General features: G+C 45.0%; 1 protein-coding gene across 7 annotated transcripts; it reads right to left on the bottom strand.

The window, feature by feature from the left end:
• Positions 1-1,227: 1,227 nt before the first annotated feature.
• bcorl1 (BCL6 corepressor-like 1) lies at positions 1,228-22,150 on the bottom strand. 7 transcript variants are annotated; one of them, XM_029119401.2, is made up of 15 exons: positions 21,980-22,150; positions 17,602-17,674; positions 17,329-17,489; positions 14,435-14,525; positions 11,687-14,305; positions 10,827-11,454; positions 9,814-10,214; positions 9,606-9,777; positions 6,307-6,515; positions 5,764-6,030; positions 5,362-5,528; positions 5,001-5,146; positions 4,309-4,386; positions 3,351-3,531; positions 1,228-3,188 (listed from the first exon to the last, which is right to left on the bottom strand). In XM_029119401.2, exons 4-15 carry the CDS (start codon positions 14,438-14,440, stop codon positions 2,867-2,869), a joined length of 5,196 nt encoding a protein of 1,731 aa, XP_028975234.2. In that variant the 5' UTR covers positions 14,441-14,525; positions 17,329-17,489; positions 17,602-17,674; positions 21,980-22,150; the 3' UTR covers positions 1,228-2,866. The 7 variants fall into 7 exon arrangements, with proteins under 7 accessions (XP_028975234.2, XP_028975235.2, XP_034147760.1 ...); XM_029119402.2 differs by having other exon boundaries at positions 9,606-9,795; positions 9,832-10,214; XM_034291869.1 differs by having other exon boundaries at positions 9,606-10,214; positions 10,827-11,272; positions 11,363-11,454.
• Positions 22,151-22,383: the final 233 nt, after the last annotated feature.

The raw sequence follows: 22,383 nt of genomic DNA, 5'->3' as shown, positions 1-22,383 counted from the left end.
AAAGGCGTTAGGTAGCTTAGGTAGCAGTGTAGTGACAGTGAAGTGACAGTGTAGTGACAGTGTATTGACACAGATTATAATCTGTTTCAGGTATATGTCGCCCTCCCAGTAGACAGAGCAGGAAAGGTGTAGGATAGTGAGAAAAATTAAGGTATATAAATGCACTTGATCATGATTAAGAAACTGTAGGCCTACACTCAAACAAAATGGCTAAATGCTTTGTATTTCACTGTAGTCGTAGTTTATAAGGCAGTATGTACCCTTCAGATAATTCTTTTTTTATTTAACTGATTTACTCTACTGAAAGGGTCAGGAACACAAGTGTCTTTGGAAGTGGCAGTTCCATTCAACAAGAAAGAATGAAGGTATGTTCAAAATGTTGCCTTCATGGCTTTGATAAAGACAATAAGGTAAAAACGATGTTGGGGCCTCAACCAATCTCTGTCTAGGGACCCCAAATCTATATAACCGCCTCTGTTCCTACATTACAGCTGGGTCACTTTTCTGATTTCAGATAGTCGTTTTTGAGGAATGTCTTCTCATTAGGGCAGTGTCTTTCACCTTTGGAAACCAGCAACTTCCACAGAACATGGGGTTGAATACTTTTGTAATATATTTCAGTTAACTGCTTAAATAACTTTTTAGCAATTTTGGCAAGGTGAGGGTGCACAAAGTGCTAAATGCTGGGGTGTCAACTGTCATAACAAATTTTCTAAGGAATGCTATCAAGGCTTAACTGTAGGTCAACATTTCCTGTATTACATCCCTAGAAACCTGCACCATCCTGGCAGGTGATCCAGGTGCCTGTAAAAGTAATTTCAATTGCAGCAATAAAAAAAAAAAAAAATGTTCAGTCTGCACTGAGCAGCTTACAGTCGGAGTCCAGCCACAGTGGGAGGAAACAAAAACCCTGCACGTCCTCTGGGACGCAAGACTCTGTGTTTAAAGCCCCACTCACGCTCAAAGCCGCTTGCTGGGTTACATCAATGGACGAGTTTAACCCCTTCTGAGTCCTCCAGCTATACAACTACACCAGCACAATGTTTACTCACTGGTTCCCTCTGGTGGACAGCAAATCCTCACCGCACTCTGGAGTTAATGGTGTTACTTGTGTTGTGTTCCTCTGACTCTCTGACATGCCAGTAGGCCCCATCTTAAAATCAGCAGAGCAACAGACTGTGGAAATCTTAGTACGCTTTGTGAGGAGAAAAATGAATACCTCACCAGTGGTACTTTACAATCATGCTTTATTCTGGTTGATTTCTTAAAAAAGAATCAAATAAAAGGTTAACCTGTTTTAATAGCACTCACACAAGCAATACATTGTCCTCTAAACCAAACTAGCTGTATTCCAATTTCTTCATAGGTATTGAAACTATAGTATTTCTTTACATTTCAGTCTCTTCATCTTAAATATCATTTATTGGTTTAACGTCAAACAAAAAACTTCATTGATTGTCAACACAAAATGTAGCTTAGCACCAGTACAATAAAACTGTACTTTTGCTTGATAAAATACTGTTTGCAATAAGGAGAACAAAAAACCTAATCTCAGGAAGGATAAAGGGATCCTTGAATGTACACCTCAACAGAAGCACCAACCATACAAAGCAATTTCTTTTCATAAATTGTTTGTCAGATACACAAGGTCAAATATATTAATGACTATTAAATTAAGCACAAACGACAGTGTAAATAAAACGCGCTGGCCACAGAGCACGCCGTAGTCCATAAGTAACGCCACGAGGAGGACGGAGGAGGGATGAGCGAGGCGCAGTAGGAGGGTGGTCCCCCGCCTCCCAGGAGTTACGCAGCAAAGGTTCCCCTCAGAACAGAGGACCAGAGTACAGAACGTGTGGCATTTCCTGCCGCCGTTACTGAGAGTCATCCACGGACTTCTACTGTCACTCTTACTGAAGGGGAAGCAGGAGTGAAGAACTACAAACACACGTTTCCATCCACTGAATCTGTAAACAAGTATTAATTCTCAAGTTCAACAAAATCAATTAATGATCTAAAAGGTAGAAAACCCATAGATACGTAGACTGTGGGATAACACACCAAAGATACTTGGTATATTCATGTGCACTGCAAAATGAACAACAAAAGACCAGCAACAAACAACTCTAATGGCTAACTACCTTTGAGCTCCCGAGTGCTTGTATGGTTGATTCATAAAATCGATCAGTGTTCTATGGTTTTGTGAGCTGGACAGTGTCTGTGTGTGGTTTCTTCTCTGTGAAACTCCATGTCTTCTAGGTTAATGAAGGTACCATCCTACCACTGGTAGCTGGCCTGGCCATAAGCCTCTTAGCTGCACACGAGATCACCAAGGTAAAATTATCTCCCACCCAAAAAAATTTGCTTTCCCTCATGACCAAACAAACGGAACAAAACAACACAAAGAAATCCTCAACCTGATCCATCCTTACTCCCACAAATACATTACGACCAAATGTGTTCAACCGGGTGGAAAGATATTCGTTTTATTCCCAAACATGTAGAATAATAAAAATCGGGTTTTCCGGAATCCTGAAAAATCCCTACAGATTGAACCTGAAAGCTAATCTGGAGCACCGAGCACCTCCTCCCAAAACCATGCACCTCCTCCCAGAATCAACATGGTCGTCATGACCTCCGCGTCTGCTGAATGCGGAGGTCCCAGGTCACCGGTGAGGAGTGTCCTTCCCAGGGGCGGAGCCAGAGGACTTTTTCACCAAATCCACAATCATCGTTACACAGTTCCTACCGACAGGGTTTATTTTGATCTGCTCGTCGCCGTCGGAGGTCAGGGGTCGGAGGTCAGGGGTAAACTCAAGGGACATGTAGGGGAGCAGTTCAGATGAAGGGGCCGAGACGCGGGGGGCTACCGGCTGCAGGGCGTGGCCGTATCCGTCCTGTCCCCTTCGTCATCCTCCTCATCCTCCCGGAGAATGTGAATGGAGGAGCCCAGAAGACCCTGGAGCTCCGGAACACAGCGGACCAGTTCCACCAGCCCCTCCCCCTCCTGCAGCTCGTTCTCCGGAGGCCGTGCGGAAACTAAGCTCACCTGGCTGACTGACACCTGCCTCCACAGCTCTGCCTGCGCCAGGCTCACCACCTCCAGGTGTGGGTACCGAGCCCGGAATATCCGGGAGGACATCTTCAGCCGCTTCAGGACGTCGGTCAACAGGAACCAATTGCAAAAGCTGTAAGGGACAAACACTTGGTTTTTATTTGTGCTCATCCAACAGGCTGATATAAGGAGTGGTTTGAAGGATTTAAAAAGGTGGTTCTGGGTTTAAAATGGCAAGCAGGAACCAAAGTATTGGAGAAGCAGGGAGGACGTGTGTGAATGTGTGTTAACTCACCCCTGGGTTAAAGACACTTGGACATGGTAGCAGGGCAACAGCGGATCAGAGGAGAATTCAAACAGGAGACAGTCCATATCAGAGTCTCTCTCCTCCCTCCCCGCTCTCGTCTTGTCGTCCTCCTCCTCCTCCTCTCCTCGCTGGGAGAGCAGGAAGTCCCAGCATGCCTCCTGGCCAGTCTCTGAAAAAACATTTATTAAGGTAAGCAATGGACAAACCTATAATCACACGGGGATAGGCTCCTTTCTAGGTTCCTTCAGAGTACAGCTCCTTTTTCTAGGTTCCTTCAGAGTACAGCTCCTTTCTAGGTTCCTTCAGAGTACAGCTCCTTTCTAGGTTCCTTCAGAGTACAGCTCCTTTCTAGGTTCCTTCGGAGTACAGCTCCTCTCTGGGTTTCTTCCTAGGTTCTGATCCAACAAGGGAGTTTATCCAAGCCACTGTGCTTCAATTACTTGCTGCAGCTTGCTTTTTGGAGTTTAAATGATTTGAGGTGAAGGGTGGAGATGGCTATGTTGAAATAGAAAATGTTTCATTATTTATTTGAGACTACATCTATTTAATTTATTATGTCAAAAAGTTTCATAGAAAATATTCATTGTTAATTCAGTACTGTTGTAATTGTTTTCATTTAAAATTGGACGATTAATCAGTATTGGGTTTTTGGGTGGCCCAATAATTGTGTTCAAATATCATAATTTGTCGATGTCTAGTTTCCACGGGAACACAGATAACGATCAGTGGCTTCCTGAATAGTGGAACTGAAGAGCTTTTCACTCAGATTTGGTACCCAGAGAAGAAAAGGTTGGGAACCGTTTTTTCACTGTGGGCTTAAAGCTCCCCCTAGTGAATGTATCTCATAATAACCACCACTCCAACCTCCTGATCACATGTCCTAACCCTCAAACAAGACAGGAGTGTTGGGAAAGTCAATGTTAGGAAAAATAGTCAGGATCCTTACCAAACACAGAGCTGCTGTAGAAGTCCCACGGCACACTGAGATCCTGGTCATTTCTCCCTTGTAGGTCTGTGAAGTATTCTGAAACAGCATGTCCAGGGACAGGTTAAAACCACCAAAACCTTCCTGGTGTTCTCTGAACCGAACAGACTGATCAATACTTAAAATATCAAAAAGCATCAGGCGACGATGTGACGACAAGATTAACTAAACACCTAAATCCTCCAATGACATAGATTATGTAGTGACATCATACATTCATTCATACATTATGTAGTGACATCATACATTCATTCATTATGTAGTGACATCATACATTCATTCATTCATTCATTCATTAATTCATACATCATTCATTCATACATAAGCACATTTTAATGTATCCATTTATAGGCCCTACAACACATTTAGAATATTTAAGATTTCTATTCATACTGTGCATATTCCCATTTTTACATCATTTGAAATTGCTTCTAGTCACTATTGTTATGTACATTGTGTATTTTGTGGAAATATTTTTGCTTTATATATTTCTTAGTTACTATGTAGATGTCTCGTGCCATGTCACACAAATCACATTGTTCAGAATGACACGTCATTCGTTGCACTTGACAAATAAAATACTTTGACTTTTTAACTTTGACCTTTGTGTGACACGTCAGATTGGGGTCTAAGGGCAGGAGAGGTCAGAGTACCTCTGAGGAAGGTCTTCATCCCGGGGCTCTGGGCCAGTTTCACCGCGGTCTGGCCTGAGTAGGTGGCGAGGTTGGGGTCCGCCCCGTGGTTCAACAACATCCACACTACGGGAAGGTTGTCACTGGCCACAGCGTCATGGATCGGCCTGGACAAACACGACACGCTTTTATCAACACAACCTAAACTACCTCACAACACACATACGTGTGAAGGCTGCGTTCAAAGAAACGTAACAAGCCCGGAATCCAAGCCGTCTATCGCAGACATGAGTGGGGTGTCCCGTCCCCTCCCAGTCCCAGGCTTCATTAAGTGGAACCCACTGTGTTCCGTCCCCCCCAGGCTTCATTAAGTGGAACCCACCGTGTTCCGTCCTGGGCGCTGCAGTTGACATCCGCCCCGTGTTTCAGCAGAACCTGGACTATGTGGCTCCAGCCTCGGGAGCAGGCCTCGTGGAGAGCCGTGTAACCCGCATTGTCACGCCGGTTCACCTCCCGAATGTCCTTCTCCAGACAGTACAGAACCACTTCCTGCAAGAGTCACGCAAACAAGCCGGACATTCAGCCACCACGACAATGCAGAGCACCAGACAAAGGTTTGGACACACCCATTAATCTGACTGGTACTGCAGGTCTGCTACAGGCACCCATGTGTAGGTTTTGGGTTTAGAGGTCGGGGTCTGGTGGGGGGGGCGTGTCAACCACCACACCTGAGCAATGTTTGAGGAATAAGTACTGAGCTGAAATGCATGCTGGGTAGCAGTACCTGGTACCCCAGCCGAGCGGCTCGTTGCAGCAGCGTCTCGCCAGCGTTCTTGTTGACAATGAGCCGGCGAACCTCCGGAGGAACGGGCCTGCTGCGAGGAGACTCGGGAGCTCCTCCCCTCCCTGAGGTCCCCTTCTTACTAGCTGGAGGGGAAGACGAGCTCTTGGCGGCGGCCAGGAGGCCTGCTGGTTTCTTAGCGTCAGGGCTGTTGTCATCAGTGGCCGCTGAGGCAGGGTGCTTCCCCAGGACACAACGCTTACTCTTTAGCTGCAAAAAAAAAAAGAATAAAAAGAGATACGGGGTAGTGAGGGATTCATGTGTGAAGGAGTGTCACTGTAAGGACGAGCCGCCCCCTCCTCGGCTTCAGGGGATCAGCTGCCAGGACCCAGTGAAAGAAGAGTTGTAGTAATTATTTATGCCACAAGGGGGCAGCACAAGCCAAGCTTTAAAGCTCAGCACCCCACCATGTCTCTCACAACAAGGATCGGTCTGATAGGAATCAGACCTGCATATCTGTGTGATAAAAGGTCTCCCTCGTCCTACCTTCTTCGGCTCATCGGTGTCACTCAGGTGCTTGCTCTTGAACTTCCTCTTCCCTGATGGCTTGTCGCTGGGGTCCGGGGAGGTGTTGTTCTCGGACTGCCGCACCGACCCTGAGCGACCGAACAAAGGCCTCTTGGGACCAGGCTCTGGGCTGGTGCCACGGCTGGTCAGAGTGGCGCTGAGACGCGGGTACAAGCCTGTCCTCAGATCTACAGCAACACAGAAAAGATTCACTCAGGGGTTACAGTGTGTTAGGTGTTATTTTAACGTGTGGTCTCACCGTGAGGACAGACAGGCTCATATGGAGCTACAGAAGTGTTTTTTTTACAACACCCTGAAATGTATGAACAGTTTTTATAAAAGGACATTGGTGTATGGGTGTCTTCTCATGTGTTGTACAGAGCAGGGGATTGCCAGGGTCATTGTGATGTGAGGTCAGAATAAGATGAAAGCGATTCTCAAAAATATCTACACACATTGTGATTCAACACCTTGATTTCTTACTCTCCATATGACTTCTGCCAAATTAAGATCTGGACCAGAATAAAAACAGGTAGACAGAGGTTCTCCTCAGCACTGTTCAACCAATCCAGTAAATTAAAGTAGAGGGGTTAAGATGGAGAGGTGCCTTGTTAATGTCCAACAGGAGACATTTCGTCAAATACCCTCTCATTCCATTTCCCCACACAGCAGTAATATCTGCATGTCTGGAATGGACGCAGAGAGGAAACGGTTAAACTCATTCATGGAAATAACATTAGCTGTCGAGGGCTACATCACTATGGCGTGTGTTCGTGTCGCAGCATACCGCTCCAAAGTGCAATGCAAACGGGCCCACAACCACACACCCTCGTGGGAAGGAAGGTCCGGGCCAGGACCCTTCGAGCTCGAGTCGAGTCGGTGCCAGGTCTGGTCTCTACAATCGAATTGTGGTTGTTAGCTAGAGGAGTGCTCTCCTTCATGCATGTTGCTTCTGGCTTACATTCTGCTTGCACGGGTAGCGAGACAAGAAGCTGCACAGCTTGGCTGGATGCCCTCGAAAGGACGCACGTCCCCATCTTCAACTCTCACTAGGCTGCTTGAAGCAGCGGAGATGAGGCACGGCCAGAATCACAAATCAGTTACCACAAAAGTTGGAGAAAAAAGGGAATATTTTAAATTGTAATAAAAAAGGGAAGTAAAAGAGCTGTATACAAATCCATGAAGGAATAATAATATTTCTCTGCTAAACTGGTACAGCAAACTAGCGCAATAATGCTACTTTGATATTGTCAAAAGCAATGCAAAGAAGTCTTAAAAATGATATCAAAATAAATCACAATCGGTTTCCTTCCCATCACTAGTTTTGCTGTGGATGATGGCTGATGGAGAGAACAGTGAGACAGAAAAGGCTGATAAAATCAAAGGCCCGTTGAAGTGGACATGCCCTCCATCTCTGCTGAAGTGTGCCATCCAGAATAAAGGGTGATTAATGGGACCAAAAAGGCTGACTTCAGGCATGAAAAACTATCCAACTCTTGTCTATTTCTCAATTTGAAACAGGCGTGCGTTTGTCGGTTCGCAAATGACGTTGATAAGTCACTTCCTTTCGTCAGATCCTGCTCACGTCTCCTGGGGAGGATCAAGGCTGCTCACTGAATCCTTCCGTATCCACACAGTTCTCACAGGATCACTTGTATTGAAAATGTAGTGATGGTAAGACGTGGTAGTATAACAGAAATACGTCACTGATCAAAAACTGAAGCATTAACTGAACTGGTCTGATGTGCCATTTGTCAGTTAAAATGCTATTTGTGCATTTTGTGAAGTCAGCCATTAAAGTAAGAGTGCCCTCCAAACTTATTGGGACGATGACACGTTTCTTCTTCTTTTGACTCCATACTCCAAATGTTGGAAAATCCAAAAGTGACTGTGAGGTTTAAGTATACATTCTCAGCTTTTATTTGATGATATTTCTGTACCTACTGGTACAAACCCTATACAATCAGCATGCCAGGTGGTTCTGGTTAGTCAGGGAGGCTCCATCCAATCAGGCACAGAAGACCTGCCAATGTCCAGTCTTGATTCTCACCTTTGATTGTCTGGTCTGCTATTGGTTGTCGGTCTACATGAGGACTAGAGTTGGTAATGAAAGTTGTGGAAGCCGTTTCACAAACAAATTAATCAGCAACTTAGGGAAAACCTCAGGTTTACAACAGTTTGGTATATCATTAAAGAGAAGGAAGGCGCTGGTGAGCTCAACAGTTGCAAACAGGTTGGTGGATCGTGGAATACAGTGGATGACTAAAGAACGCTCATCACAATGGAATTTCTCTTTTGTAAAATATCAAAAAAACGCCCCAGAAGGTATGGGTGGTTGTGTCAACCACAGAAGACCTTCAACAGCAAAACTACAGAGGCTACACTGTAAAGTACAGACCACTAGGTCACCTCCAGAGTACTGGAAAACAGTTGTGATGACATGAACATCTACCAGAGTGGTAACAAGAGGAAAGCATAAATAGAAAAAGGAAAAGCCTGAGAATCATAACATACCACCTCATCAGTGAAACATGATGGAGGGGGTATTATGGCTTGGGCATGAATGGCTGCCACCGAGACTGGCTCACTTGTCTTCATTGATGATGCGAAAGCTGACGGCTGTACTGAAGTGTAGAAGTGACATGCCTTAAAACTCATACAAGGCATTGACACCAAAATTACTGCCTTAGCAACTAGGGAGTTTATCAGGATCACCACCAAGTAAAACCTCTTAACTGGCTCTGGCAATATTCAAAGGTAAAACCAAATTAACACGGCTTTCATTTGCTGAAGATGAAACCAATAGAAAAGCAAAAAGACCTCAACAACATCAAGATGTCTGCAGTACAGGCCTGACAGAGCTTCTCCAGAGAAGACACCCAGCATCTGGTGGGGTCAGTGGGACCTCTGACAGTTTTTGAATGAATACAATATGCAACCAAAAGTGCTTAATTCGGACATAATAATTGGTACCAAAACTTTTGGTTCCCTGAAATAGGTGGAATATTTATAATGTGCTGACATTTCTAAATGGAGAAATTAAATACTCTCAATTAAACACTAAGAATCCTTGCTTAAAACATAGATATTGTAGGGTTTTAAATCAAAATATAGTTGAAGAAAAATATATAAATGCAGCCACATTAAAACTGTCATACTACATACAGATATATTCAGTCATTAAACTACATAACTCTGCCTTGTTTAAGACCTGCAGAGACATTAAACACATCTTATCAAACCCTAAACCGCACTGTCTAACTCCAGGTAAACTGTACCTGATCCAGCTGGAGTCCCATGTCTGGGTGGGACCTCTCTCCCCTCCCCTTCTCCCCCTCTGTCCTTGGCCTTCTCCATGATGTACTCCCCATTCTGGTCCTTGGCCTTCTCCATGATGTACTCCCCATTCTGGTCCTTGGCCTTCTCCATGATGTACTCCCCATTCTGGTCCTTGGCCTTCTCCATGATGTACTCCCCATTCTGGTCCTTGGCCTTCTCCATGATGTACTCCCCATTCTGGTACTTCTTGCTTCGGCAGCGCGTTCGTTTTCTCCGGGTGGGGTTGTCTCCCTCAGTAGAGGGTGCGGTCCTGGTCTTGAAACGGTCAGCCTTCTCAGGGAGGGGGTTGGTACGCGGTCTCCCCCTGGGCCGGCGAGCAGGCTGGGGGGGAGGGGAGGCTGGGTGGGGAGGGGATAGTGGAGGTGGAGGAGAGGGAGTGGTGAAGCCCCAGTTCTCCAGGCGAGCCTCATCCCCTCGTCGTCTGCACCTCCTCAGCCTGGGGGTGGAGCCATCTGAGGATGCGAGCTCCTGGCCGGTTCTGCCAGGACTTCTGATAGAACCCGAGGTCTCCAAGCTGAGTGGATTGGGGAGCAGAGTGCCACTGGTACCTGTTAAAACCAAGTCAAAAACAGACTCAATCATTGTGCTTCAAATCGATGCAGACAGAAAAATCCTGATAAAGAAGGTCTGAAATACCTGTGGCTAATGTGGAATTTTAAGTTCTACACTATTCTGCATTGTAGAAATTTAAAGATGTATTATGCACTGGGTGTGACAGTTAAAATACGAATTGCATTCAAAGTTGTACCATGTAAGATGTAGTATACAAACAGGAACTCATTTTGGCTCATCTGCACCACTGCACCAGTAAATTTCAAAGCTTTAAAATGATTTATGATTCTTAGCCTCACAACATGTATAGAATTGAATGACATTAGTTTTAAAGATTCAACAAAAACAACTCTCTCCGCCCCATGACAAACTGTGTAAAATTGCAGAAAAATCCACACGGAAAATGACAAATTCTCTCTCCTTCGTCAAGAGGTGAGCAATTAAAATGTTCCCAGGGCCAAATACATGGTTTGTTCAGTTACACAACACCAAAGCCATTGTAGAACTACTGGCAGGTTTTTTTTCCCTCATTAATGTTTGGTTCTGATTATGAAGAGGCCCCTGATGATTTCACTCTCATACCATCATAAGAGATTGAGGACCAGTACCTGGTTTGTAGTGAACAGCTTCGCTCTCAGGGTGGCTGCTCTTCTCCCTCCGTGTACTCTTCCTCTCCTCACTGTGTGGGGTTGATTTAGCCACTGACACGCTCTTCCTGTCCTCACTGTGTGGGGTTGATTTAGCCACTGACACTCTCTTCTCCTCCTCACTGTGTGGGGTTGATTCAGCCACTGATACTCTCTTCCCGTCCTCACTGTGTGGGGTTGATTTAGCCACTGACACTCTCTTCCCGTCCTCACTGTGTGGGGTTGATTTTGCCACTGACACTCTCTTCCCGTCCTCACTGTGTGGGGTTGATTTAGCCACTGACACTCTCTTCCTCTCCTCACTGTGTGGGGTTGATTTAGCCACTGACACTCTCTTCTCCTCCTCACTGTGTGGGGTTGATTTAGCCACTGACACTCTCTTCTCCTCCTCACTGTGTGGGGTTGATTTAGCCACTGACACTCTCTTTCCGTCCTCACTGTGTGTGGTTGATTCAGCCACTGACACTCTCTTGCCGTCCTCACTGTGTGGGGTTGATTTAGCCACTGACACTCTCTTGCCGTCCTCACTGTGTGGGGTTGATTCAGCCACTGACACATTCGGCTCCAGTGCAGTTGAGTGTGGTTTCTTCTGTGAAACACATATAGGACACAGTGAATGCACTAAATAGGTAATTCAGCCAATTGATCATAAAGCTTTGAGAGCATTTGAAGACAACATGTAAAAGTTATTTTTATCTCAGTCAGTAAAACTGAATAATAATAGAATAAACAGACTGCTGTTTTGATAAAAGTGACTGTTATTTTACAGACTCATTATAAATGTGGACAAGTCAAGCCTGTTCATGTAATAAACAACTTACATTTTTGGGTTCTTTCTTTCCTGGGGGGATCTCCTGGTCTTGTTTTTTCTTCCCGGGTACCACAGCCTTCTTTGACAGCTCCAACAGAGACTTTTCCTTTGCTGGCTTCCTGGGACTAAGGGGCTTCTTCTGTTTGGAGACAACAGGTTTTGCTTTTGGGGACTCCTCTTTGGTTCCAATAGGCTTCTCCAACTCGACAACCCCTGGACTCTGCCCAGCGAGAATGGATAAGGCAATCCCCTCCAATTTAGCACGGGGCGAGAGACCAAAATGAGAGCTACTCTCCTCCTTCATTATTCCCCCCTCCAACTCCTGAGCCAACTTGCTGTCCATGCTGTATCTTGCACATGAACCGATGCTTCCAAAGGCATGTGTGTTGCTGGCGCTCTTTGCAGAGACCTGGCTGTCTTTGCCATCTGCGAGTTCCCCCAGCTTCATATATTTCTCAGTACTCTTTTCTTTAGGTTCCGAGACACACAATTTGTCCAGTTTGTTCATAACTAATGTGGATTCGCTGTGAGAGGAAGGTCTTTCTTTGTTCTCCATAGATCTGTAAGGTGGACATCCAAAAGCAGCCGTCTGGGGGAACAGTGTGTCATGGCCCGTGGGCTGGTAGTTCACCGCCTCAGGCCTTCTTGATGCCACAGTTGCCATATGTCTGTATCCCTCACCGGTTAATGCAGTCGTCTCCAGAGCTTTTTGCTTTACTATGGACTCAAGGTTGGAAAGAGGGGATTTCGTTCTGTCCCACTTCTCATCCTCCATTCTGGACGGACTCTGACGTGCAATCTGAGATATGGGGTCTTCAGAACCTGGTGCCCCCTTGACCTTGAAAGTACCTGGACCGACCTTCCTCTGGACTGAAGCCCCTTGGTGCGGCAGAAGGGCCGGCTGTTGCCACAGAGGCTTGATGACAGCGGGAGGGTATTGGGTCGCGGCTTTGATAGTTCCAGATTTCTGCTGTGAGTATGAGTTGGCCGAGCCGGGCAGAGCAGTGGCGAAAGCCCCTTTGGAGGGGCAGCTTTGTGTTACCGCTGGACTGGTACTGGTTGGGTGCTTAATGCCGTGCACATGCTGGTTGCCTTTGGTCATGAATGACGCCTTCTTCCCCCTTGAGGCCAGCTGTTCCCCCTGGTCAATAATGGAGATAGTCTCCTGTCTGGCGAAAGTCTGAAACTCGTCCTCAAAGGACCCCTTCCCATCTTTGCTGCGCAGAGTCGAGGCAAGTATCGGGCTAGCCACACCGACGTAGGTTCCCGGGAGGTTATTAATGGAGCCTTGAGAGGAACCTCTGACCCAGGATGAGTTGGGTTCCAAACCCTGGTGATTCAGGGGTCTGCTGGTCGGTTTTGGATGGGTCCCATTTCTGTGAGTGTTGGGCAGGATAGGATACGGAGCAGCAGACCCGTAAGAGCCAATTTGGGACCTTTTTGGATGGAGGGAACCTTTCTGACGCCCCTCGTTATGGAGAAGCTCTGCGGTGGCCACAGGGTTCGGAGGGCCTTTCACCGTCGTCTTCGGCCTCTTTGACTTGGCGGACAGGTCAAGGGGCACGTCCCTCGGCTCCGCCGGGGAAACAACAGCACGGTCGTCTGCCGCGGACGGACCCTGGAGCTTTAGAAACCCCACCGATGTCTTGTCTGCAATGCAGTGGCGCGGAGGGCCTTTCTCCACGCGGTTCTGCAGCCTCGCCTGTGTGGTGATGCCGGCCAGCGCCGGCCCACAGCAGAGCGTAGCAGCGGGGGACAGTGTGAAGCGGGTCGGTGGTGCCGAACCTAGCGCTGGATGCTGGACGGGGATCGCGATGGCTGGGGCCGCCACCCCGGTGGACGCGGCCGAGGTATGCTCTCCTTTGGAGCTCTTGTTGCTGAATGTAGAGTTACATCTGAGTTTGGGCGTGGGGTTTTTCTTTTCGGGCGCTGGACATCGACCCGTGGAAAAGTGATACGGGTAGGTCCGCAGCAGGGGTGTGACCCCGGCGGCGACGCTCTGCGGTTGGCTCTCCTTCTGAAACTGGCTGGCCGTGGCTTCCCTCAACGCGGCGATCTGACCCAACGCAGGCGGCAAGGTGATTTTACAGAGCGAGGATGAAAAGTTTGTGCTGGGAAGGAAAGTGACGGGCTGGCCCGGTTTGAACAACGTCGAGCACTGAAACCCAGCGGGAAGACTAATCAGTGACTGGGTCTGGGCGTGTGGTTTCTGACCGGACGTCACACTGCCGTGACTCGGCTTCACTGGGTCCTCGGGGCTGACCGTGGTTCCGCACGGCCACTGGTGTGTGAGAAAGGCCCCGGCACCATCAACCTTGGGTTTGGGGACCTCTGGCTTATTGTCTGTCCTCTGGTCAGTGCTAACGAGGGGAGGGCCTGACGCTGGGGCGTTGTTGAGCTGCTGGCAGGCGGGGACCACCGGGCAATGGTTGAATTTGCTCTGGTCCGAACAAACGTTAACTGGTGTCCTACAGTCGTCCGCCGTGGTGGTTCTGTTTGGCTGAACGAGGGGCACATCTCTTCGGAGCTCCGGGGGCAGCGTCTGAGGGGGGTTCCCCACCATGCTCACGGCACCAATCTCTTTACTTACCATGCCTCCATCCCCTACATTCACTGGACTGGGATCCACCTGGACAACATGAAAGGCACATTACACTCATGTTCACTGTTCCTGTAAATATCCCGCCAAAACTAAAGCACCACAACCCTACCCAGGAATTGCATATGTCACTCAGGCAGTGTTCATGCATGGAAATACCTGCATATGCGTTTCTTTAACTCAACATTCCTCTGTTGTTGTTGACCTCAGGTCTGCAGCAGTGAGGTGATCTTGGATGTCAAACGTTATTCTGTCAAATGAAAAGATAAGGCGTTATGATCTGCGATTAACTCTTATTCATTAACAAAATACAGTGGTGACTGCTTTTCTTATAATACATAACCTTCTGAAAAAACACATATTGCATTTGTTTATCATGAGGGTTCATTGGCTCAAAACACCTGAAAACCGGTCAAATGATTCAATATTCTCTGTTGCCATAGAACAGCCTGGACAAGCTTTAGTAAATATGTATTTTAAGACAGTAATTAAACAGCCTATTGCTGCACCAGAAAACACACCGAAGAATGAATCCAGTTTGTCATGTTGGGATGGTCAATATGTTTTTCATATATTGGGAGGGGTTATCATAAAATTGCATTATCGTTTTTTAGTGTGAAAGAGCAGCCTGACCAAGAGCGAGTCACATTGTCCTCATTGAAATTATGCTGGTAGGTACATTTTAAGTAAAAATTTAATATTTTTGTTATATTTGTCTTATCAACATAAAGGCATATTTGTCTGTAACTTTCACTGGCTCCAATTTTAAATGTTGTATTTCCACTATGAAGAAGTTTACTTGAATTATGGACATAACGACAATAAGCCAGAAGCTGATTCTTCACCCTCTTAACCCTGGGAAAGGAGCTTCAAAGTTGTAAACCATCGTGTCGTCATGATTCCCCCTCACTGTTCCACGGATGGACGTGGTCAGTGCTGACCAAGCCAAGCACGTTGCAGCATACTGGCTGAGACCACGGAGAAGTCGAAAAAGGAGAAGCAGGTGGGGGAAGGGGTAATACACGGTTCTGAAATCTGCCAAACTAATTCATGCGGCCTGAACTCTCAGCTCATGTAAAAGATCAATCTGAAGGGCAGCAAGAACCTGAGGAATGACGCCACATACTGAAATCCACATTCTTAACCGCAGACAATCCATTATTCAATAACGATTCCTAAAGTTCTCAAAGCACGTAAAAACAACTCCAAACGCAAATTTAGCTTATTTGCGCCTTGACCATGATGCCCAAATTCCGAAGTAAACAGAGCACAACTAATAAGACTAGACGACAATAAGTATAATTCCTGCACAATAATACTGTATGAAAATGCCAGTATTCTTAGTGAATAGCAACTTAAAGAATATAGCTGACTGAAAACAACACTACAAATTATCTCGGACCGCGGACACGCGAACACTGCGAAGAAAGGTAAACGCCTTGGACGACTACAAATGGATCCGGAATAACTATCCACCAACAAATGTCAGAGCAATTCACAAGGGTGTAGAGATCATTGTAGTTCACGAAACAGACTCCGTACCGGAAAACCTGAGTGACAGTCCGTGTAGAATACGTCTCTCCGCTGAAATAGGCAAACATGGGATGAATATAGTTGCATCTGCCGAATGAGGTTTCTGCATTTATTATCACGTAACCTCATGTTGCTGCTATTGCTTATTCTGCTAGTTTGTCTTTGTGCTGCAGACACGTCGTCTCCTCCGCTAAGTAACCCACTGGAATGCTATAGATGCATATTAAAATTTGTAAATTATGTTTTCCTTTCTATTGCAGTCTTCTTGCACACCATAAAAAGTCCCACATGTGCCAACTGTAATGAGGTGGTATCCCAAACCTATTCGGTGTACGTATAAATGAGAACAAATAATCTCCCTCAGACTCGACAATACTTGTTCTCGGTCAACTGACTGCGCAGCCCGGAGCCTACATGGACGAAAGATAGGGATCTGAGTGACAAATCTATACATTTGATGATACTGGAAATGTAGTCGATGAGGTGGGTCGTTACATTTCAACTAATCAAGAAAATAGTTCGATCTCAATAAAAGCTACATATTCATGCGAAAACTCTGAGCAGCCCACTCGCCCACTGAGCTGGCGAACAGTCGAACCATAAATAGGAAAGGACGACAATTGCCTCTCAGGTGATCAGGCTGTCCAAGACAGAATACACATGATCAAAATGGAACCAAATTTACCCTTCATATTTTTTTTACAGAGAAAATGATGTAATAAGCCTCAGCACAGAATGACAGATGTGTGGATTTCAAATATCTTGAATGAAATGACTGATGAGAATTTCCTTTGCCTTATCGAACACTCACATCGTTAATCCGCACTTGCACGATCCGTGCAGAATGTGGCCAACTAGCCTACCGCCACACATGTCAGGGGATAGCAAATATTCCGGAACAAACATTCCAAACTCCAACGATCCTGATTTCAACAATCCATTGCCCATTAGGTACAGTGTCCATTACGCATTAACCTGATAAATAACATGACTGGAAAGACTAGTTGATGATATGTTGGACTGTTGAATTGACTGATTTTGATTGTAAGATATATATAAATATATACAAATTTATATTAGTAACTGAATGTTTCTCTGGTCAATTTTTTTTGATTAAAAGTATTTCAGAACTAACACATGTTATGCCAACATTGTACACATAACTTGTTGTTGGACACTGTAACGTAGACCATGCCATACATAAAATAACAAACGTTAAAAAAAAAACACGAACAATTTTCTGATCCCTGCGCAGCAAAGTCTCCGTGAAGCCAGTACTGGTCTGCATTACAGCGCTACACAGTGCTAGGCATGTTTAGACAGGCTAGTGTATTTATCTCCGGCCGTGCGACACAAAATGTTGATTTTACTGTCTCATCGGCCCTTGCCGAACCGCTTCTGTGTTCAAAGACATGCACGAGTCAGACCCGAACCGAGTCTTCTCGTCCCTGATACTGAATTATTCGAAAGGTAATTAGCAAACATGATAACGATGTCAAATGACACAAACAATTACAAACCCGTTCTTCCAGAGTATAAATGGACAGTAAATGTCACAGCTCCAGCAGGAATCAAGTGTTTCGTTCTTGTCGGTTGCTGTTCACTAATCTCGACGAATTTCGGTTCTGAAAGTCCGGGGGGGGTTCGTCAAGACAGTCCGTACCGTATCTCGGTCTATGGTCTGGTGGGAGAGAGGGGCAGAAGGTGGATTCATAATATGGGAATTGTAGTGTCTGGTTACCCACACCCAAATAATGCAAATCACGAACAGGAAGAGTAAGGACTTCACGTACCAGAATGCAACGCAGTACTCCAGCCGCTCAAGGGGAAAGGGGGGATCGCAACGGTGCGCTAAACTGAAAAAAGCTTACCGAAGTAACAAAGTAAAAATTGACATTTTGATAATAAAGACACTGAGTTATATTGAATGAATACACGAATAACAATAAGTGATTATCCAATTACTGTTATTACCCATGAGGGTGCCGGTTGCCTTATGGAGTAAAGCCGGCCAACAAAAAAGGAGAGGTAACGTTTAGTCTAGAGCAGCGGAATGAACACGAGGGGACCAAGATCCTGGCAGGTTAGTGAACGGGAAATACTTCACGGTCTAGTTATGTTTCGGAGTCCGCATCATAATCAGAAAAACTAACAAGTCATTATGGATGTAATGTTTGACCCATGGGCATAACAGTATTTGGAAACACACAAAACATTTGGTGAACAAGAATTAAGATGTCTGTAAAGTGACATTACATCACCCTCTACTCCACTTGACAATGCTTTTACCTTCACTCCTTTTTTTTCTCTCACCTTTGACAATCAGGCCTCAGATCAATTTGTACTTCAAGCATTCTTACACTGACCTCCGCCACTTCAGAATAAAACCCCAGGTCCTTCCTATATTCCAGGCATCCTCTTTCAATTTCCATCCCCTTCCCAATCACAATACTTGAACTGAATTTACACAGTCATAATATTTCTGACCTTTGGCCCAGTTATCTGCAAAGGAGCTGATTTAATTGGTCGAAACACCAGTAAGTGGAAAAACATGGGAATAAGTGCCCGTGTAAACAAGCCTTGCTAACTGATATCGAGAAATGCATCTTAAGACACTGGTCTTCCCCATTTAACTTGGTACAGTTTCTCAATGGTTATTTTCTCTTGTCTCTCTTCCAAACTCTTCACATTGACTTTTGCTGTCCTACCAACTCCTCCACCTCTTTCATGCCATTTTCCCTTCTGGCTGGAACTTGTTCATACAGTCAAAGCACAACCTATTAGTCCCTAAATCTGGTTATGTATTTTATCATATTTCTTATCAATGTGTACATGCGTTTTATCTGGTAGATAAATATTCAGAGATTAAAGTCAATTTCCGAGGATGAATGGTTAAAATGAATTCAAACTGTGTTTCATGGCCGACACATCAGGGCAAATTCCAAATAAAACTGAAAACGTTGACCTGTACAACACAAGTCCGGGTGTCCTTAGTTTCTTTGCACCTAAACCAACTGCTCCAGTTTTGTAACGTGTTTGAAGCCAATGACAACTGTGATGTTTACGAACATTTACGTTCTTGACATCACTCTAGAGTTCTGATATATGCCAAGATGGATTTCATTTTAGAGCGGTATTAGATTTCAAAATGTCAGTGTCTTATCTGTATTTATTCATTTGAAACATGACTCCCAGTCCCCTTCATAGAGAAGCTAAGTGTCTACATTCATTAGGCCATAATCAATTTTCCTGTTTTTCTCGTTTATGTTTTTTTTTTTTACTAACTACATTCAACAATTTATGGATTTTAAGCCATGAAATATTGTATAATTCTCAAAAAAACGTGATATTTATGACTTTCTTTTTGTGTGCACAATGTGTTGAGTTATTCTGCTGTTTCCTCATAAAACTGAATAATAATGACAGCATGTTACTCAGGAACTCCTTCTTATCATGACTAATGCATCTCTACACAATAAGAATTTAAGAAATTGTAGGAGTTTGTGCAGAGTAACGCCCAAGTCCTGTGAAATTATCATTTCAAAATCAAGTTCACATTTCACATTTGGGTCACATTTCTATTTTATTTGTATTTATTTGACCTTCATTTAACCAGGCTGAGCCTCGTTTCAAGTCAACCAAACGTTTGTATGACTACTTATTATGCTTCTAATCACTCCTCTTAATATATGCCACGTGTTAATTAACCATTAACAAAGCATCTTTCAAGTAAGCTAACCATTTAGAGCACCAATTAATTATTGCTAATTAAGTGGGTGCCATTGGTGTTCATCATGGTTAGAGGATTAGCCTTTCCACCAATAGAAGTGGTGGCAAGTTTCAATGAGTGTCAAGGTATCGAACTAAAACCTACATTTAACTTTAACTTTACCAGTCCTCAAAATATACTGGAATGTTTTTGATGATATGCAAGCTGAAAAACCTACACTCACTGGCCCCTTAATTAGGTATACCTGGGCAGACAACACTTTTTCCCTTCACTTCAAGGTTGGATCCAACCTTTAACCCTGTGTTGTGGGTTCAGCTATGCCCTTCTGCACACCATTGTTGTACAGACAGGTTATTTTAGTATTTTAGCCTTCCTGTCTGCCAGAATGAGTCTGCCCATTCTCCTCTGACCTATCAATAACAGGGTGTTTTCACCCACAGAACTGCAGCTACTGGATGTTTTTGTTTATCACAAGATGCTCAGTAAACTCCAGACTGAAGGGTGTGAAAATCCCAGTTCCGCGGTTTCTGAGATGCTGGAACCACCACTTCTGACACAAACATCATAATATGGACAAAGTCTGTTACATCATCACGCATCTTCCCGTACTAACGTTTGGAGGAATCACAACATAACCTCTTGACAATGTCTGGATGTATACTGACCTCCAGCCACGTCATCCGCTTTTTGGCTGTTTGCGTTAACAAGCAGGTGTATCTAAAATGACCTGTGCGTGTTTAATTCTATTGCCTTGCAAGGTCAAACCGATTAGACAACCGATTCGACGCTGGGTTGTTTTGCTTAATGCTTAACCACAATTGTATAGCTCAGATCATTTCAACAGGGCAAGCGTTCATACAGCCTCCGAGAGAATGAGAGTTGGCACATCTGGCTTTACAAATTTCGGCTAATAACAGGCCGAAGCGAGACTCTTACCCAGGTGCTACAGTGGTGAAAACGAAGTCGGCTACAAATCATCGACTAGTGAAAGACAGACATTTGAGGTATTATATATATATATATAAGGTCTAAATGACAGGTAGTCTAAAGTAAACAAATATGTGTATTGACCTATTTCCTCACTGTCTACCGGCGTCGGCCGTTACAGCACAAACACTTCATCCCACACTCGTACGTCTTTAAACTGTTTCTCTGGGGTCTCGCTGAAGGTAGCTATCCGTGTGTAGGATTATTCGCCCATTGCCCAACACCCTTCACTCGCGAACTGCAGTAAGTGCGTGGCATCCGCGGTCAGCTTAATCGCTGACATATTTTCAAACATCAAAATAGGGCACATCACGCAGTAGGGCCCTACAAATCACACCACCCGAGCTACAGAATAACACGCCAGATTTGTAATGCAGCTTCCTATCGAGCATAAGCGGAACCTGGTTGTCGGCAGTGTCATTGTATTGTGTCTGAGCTGGGGTTACCCAGAGACCTCAACGAAAGCAATCCCGGCAGTGACCGGCTGCTCCGAGCTTCTCCAGTTATCAATTAGTTTTTTGTAACTGCTACAACAGCGGACGTCTAAAGCTTGAATAGGCCTAACTTAAATACCGTATTACTGATTTGTACACTTCGGTACACGTTAGACTGGGGATCATAACAGGCACACTTATAACGGCAAGTTTACAGTTAATGATGCCACAATGTTTTGTTGGAGGCCTTGTGGAAAAGACCGACGTTCCCTTGCAAAACGGGGCTTATCGGCTACTGAGTGGCCTGCATTTAGAGTCGGTTTAAGAATTATTCTAACGCCTCATATGAACAGCCGAGGCCTGGGGTAGTGTTACTAGAGTAACCAGTACAGGCTACCATATTCTCCATGTCCCGTCTGAGTTCGCGGTTGCCATTACTTGATATAATGTTTACGTGGAGAATTAAGCAAATCAGACAAAGCATGAAATATGTCACCACCAACTACGCAAAATCACGACGATTTTGTATCAGATGTGAGTAAAAGGAACGGACCACAGGCTAGCCAATAGGTAGAGGCAGATAAGTTGGAGACGATGCTCGACTTGGCAGGTTGAGGATGCCACGATGTGTAAACTCATGGCAGATGGAAAATACTGTTTTAATGAAATACGTTGTAAGTACTGACGTAATGTATTTTATGGATGTAGCAGCCTTAGCAACATATAATATGAGCCACCGCATATTGAGACATGATTTCACCACAAGAAACATGTGACACGTTTATCCTGACACTTGGAAGACGTCTGTAAATTACCAAGTGCTTACATTGTATTCCGTTAGTCTGGTCTGTTGTGAGCTGTACATTGATTTAAAAACTTTACTGTGCAAAAATATTGACAACAAAGTTTGGTCGAGTTGACTGTTGCCCTCCATGGCGTTGTGCAATGCCCCCTCCAATGCCCCCTGGTCGCCCGTCCGCCTTTGTTATTAATCGCATGGTAGCCTGTACGCCGCCTTACCTTGCGCTCCAAACTGCCCTCTCAAAGCTGGCAAATACACCTTTTCAAACCACAACAAGTGATTTTTGGCTACTTGGTGGCTTCTGTTGGGGCTCACGAATATGATATTGTAGTAGAATAATTCCAGAGTGAAATTTTGGCTTCTCCTCGCGATCTTCCCTCATCGCCCGTTTTCAGACCGCAGCAGCTGGAGATGAAAATCGCGTACCCTGGGTCCTAGCGCCGACATAGGCCTACAGGTGAATAACAAGTTGTGAACGTAGTCGAGCCCTTTATTGTATAACTATACATTTTCTTTCAAAACATGGGCATCTTTTAAATAGTCAATTCACGTTGAATCACACATTCTAGTCCATGAGCCAAATCTCCATTTAACAGTATATTGACTTGTGGCGACAATGTCT

This window comes from Esox lucius, chromosome 4, assembly GCF_011004845.1.
Source record: "Esox lucius isolate fEsoLuc1 chromosome 4, fEsoLuc1.pri, whole genome shotgun sequence".
Classification (NCBI taxonomy): Eukaryota; Metazoa; Chordata; class Actinopteri; order Esociformes; family Esocidae; genus Esox; species Esox lucius.
Note: the sequence above shows the minus strand (reverse complement) of the source record. Positions and strands in the feature narration are given on the sequence as shown.

What these genes read in the sequence shown, in the direction of transcription:
- bcorl1 (XM_029119399.2), bottom strand. An exon ending in ACACCGATGAGCCGAAGAAG is followed by an intron (nt 6,031 to 6,306) that starts GTAGGACGAGGG and finishes TTTTTTTTGCAG; the next exon opens with CTAAAGAGTAAGCGTTGTGT. An exon ending in GATGAAGACCTTCCTCAGAG is followed by an intron (nt 4,387 to 5,000) that starts GTACTCTGACCT and finishes ATGCTGTTTCAG; the next exon opens with AATACTTCACAGACCTACAA.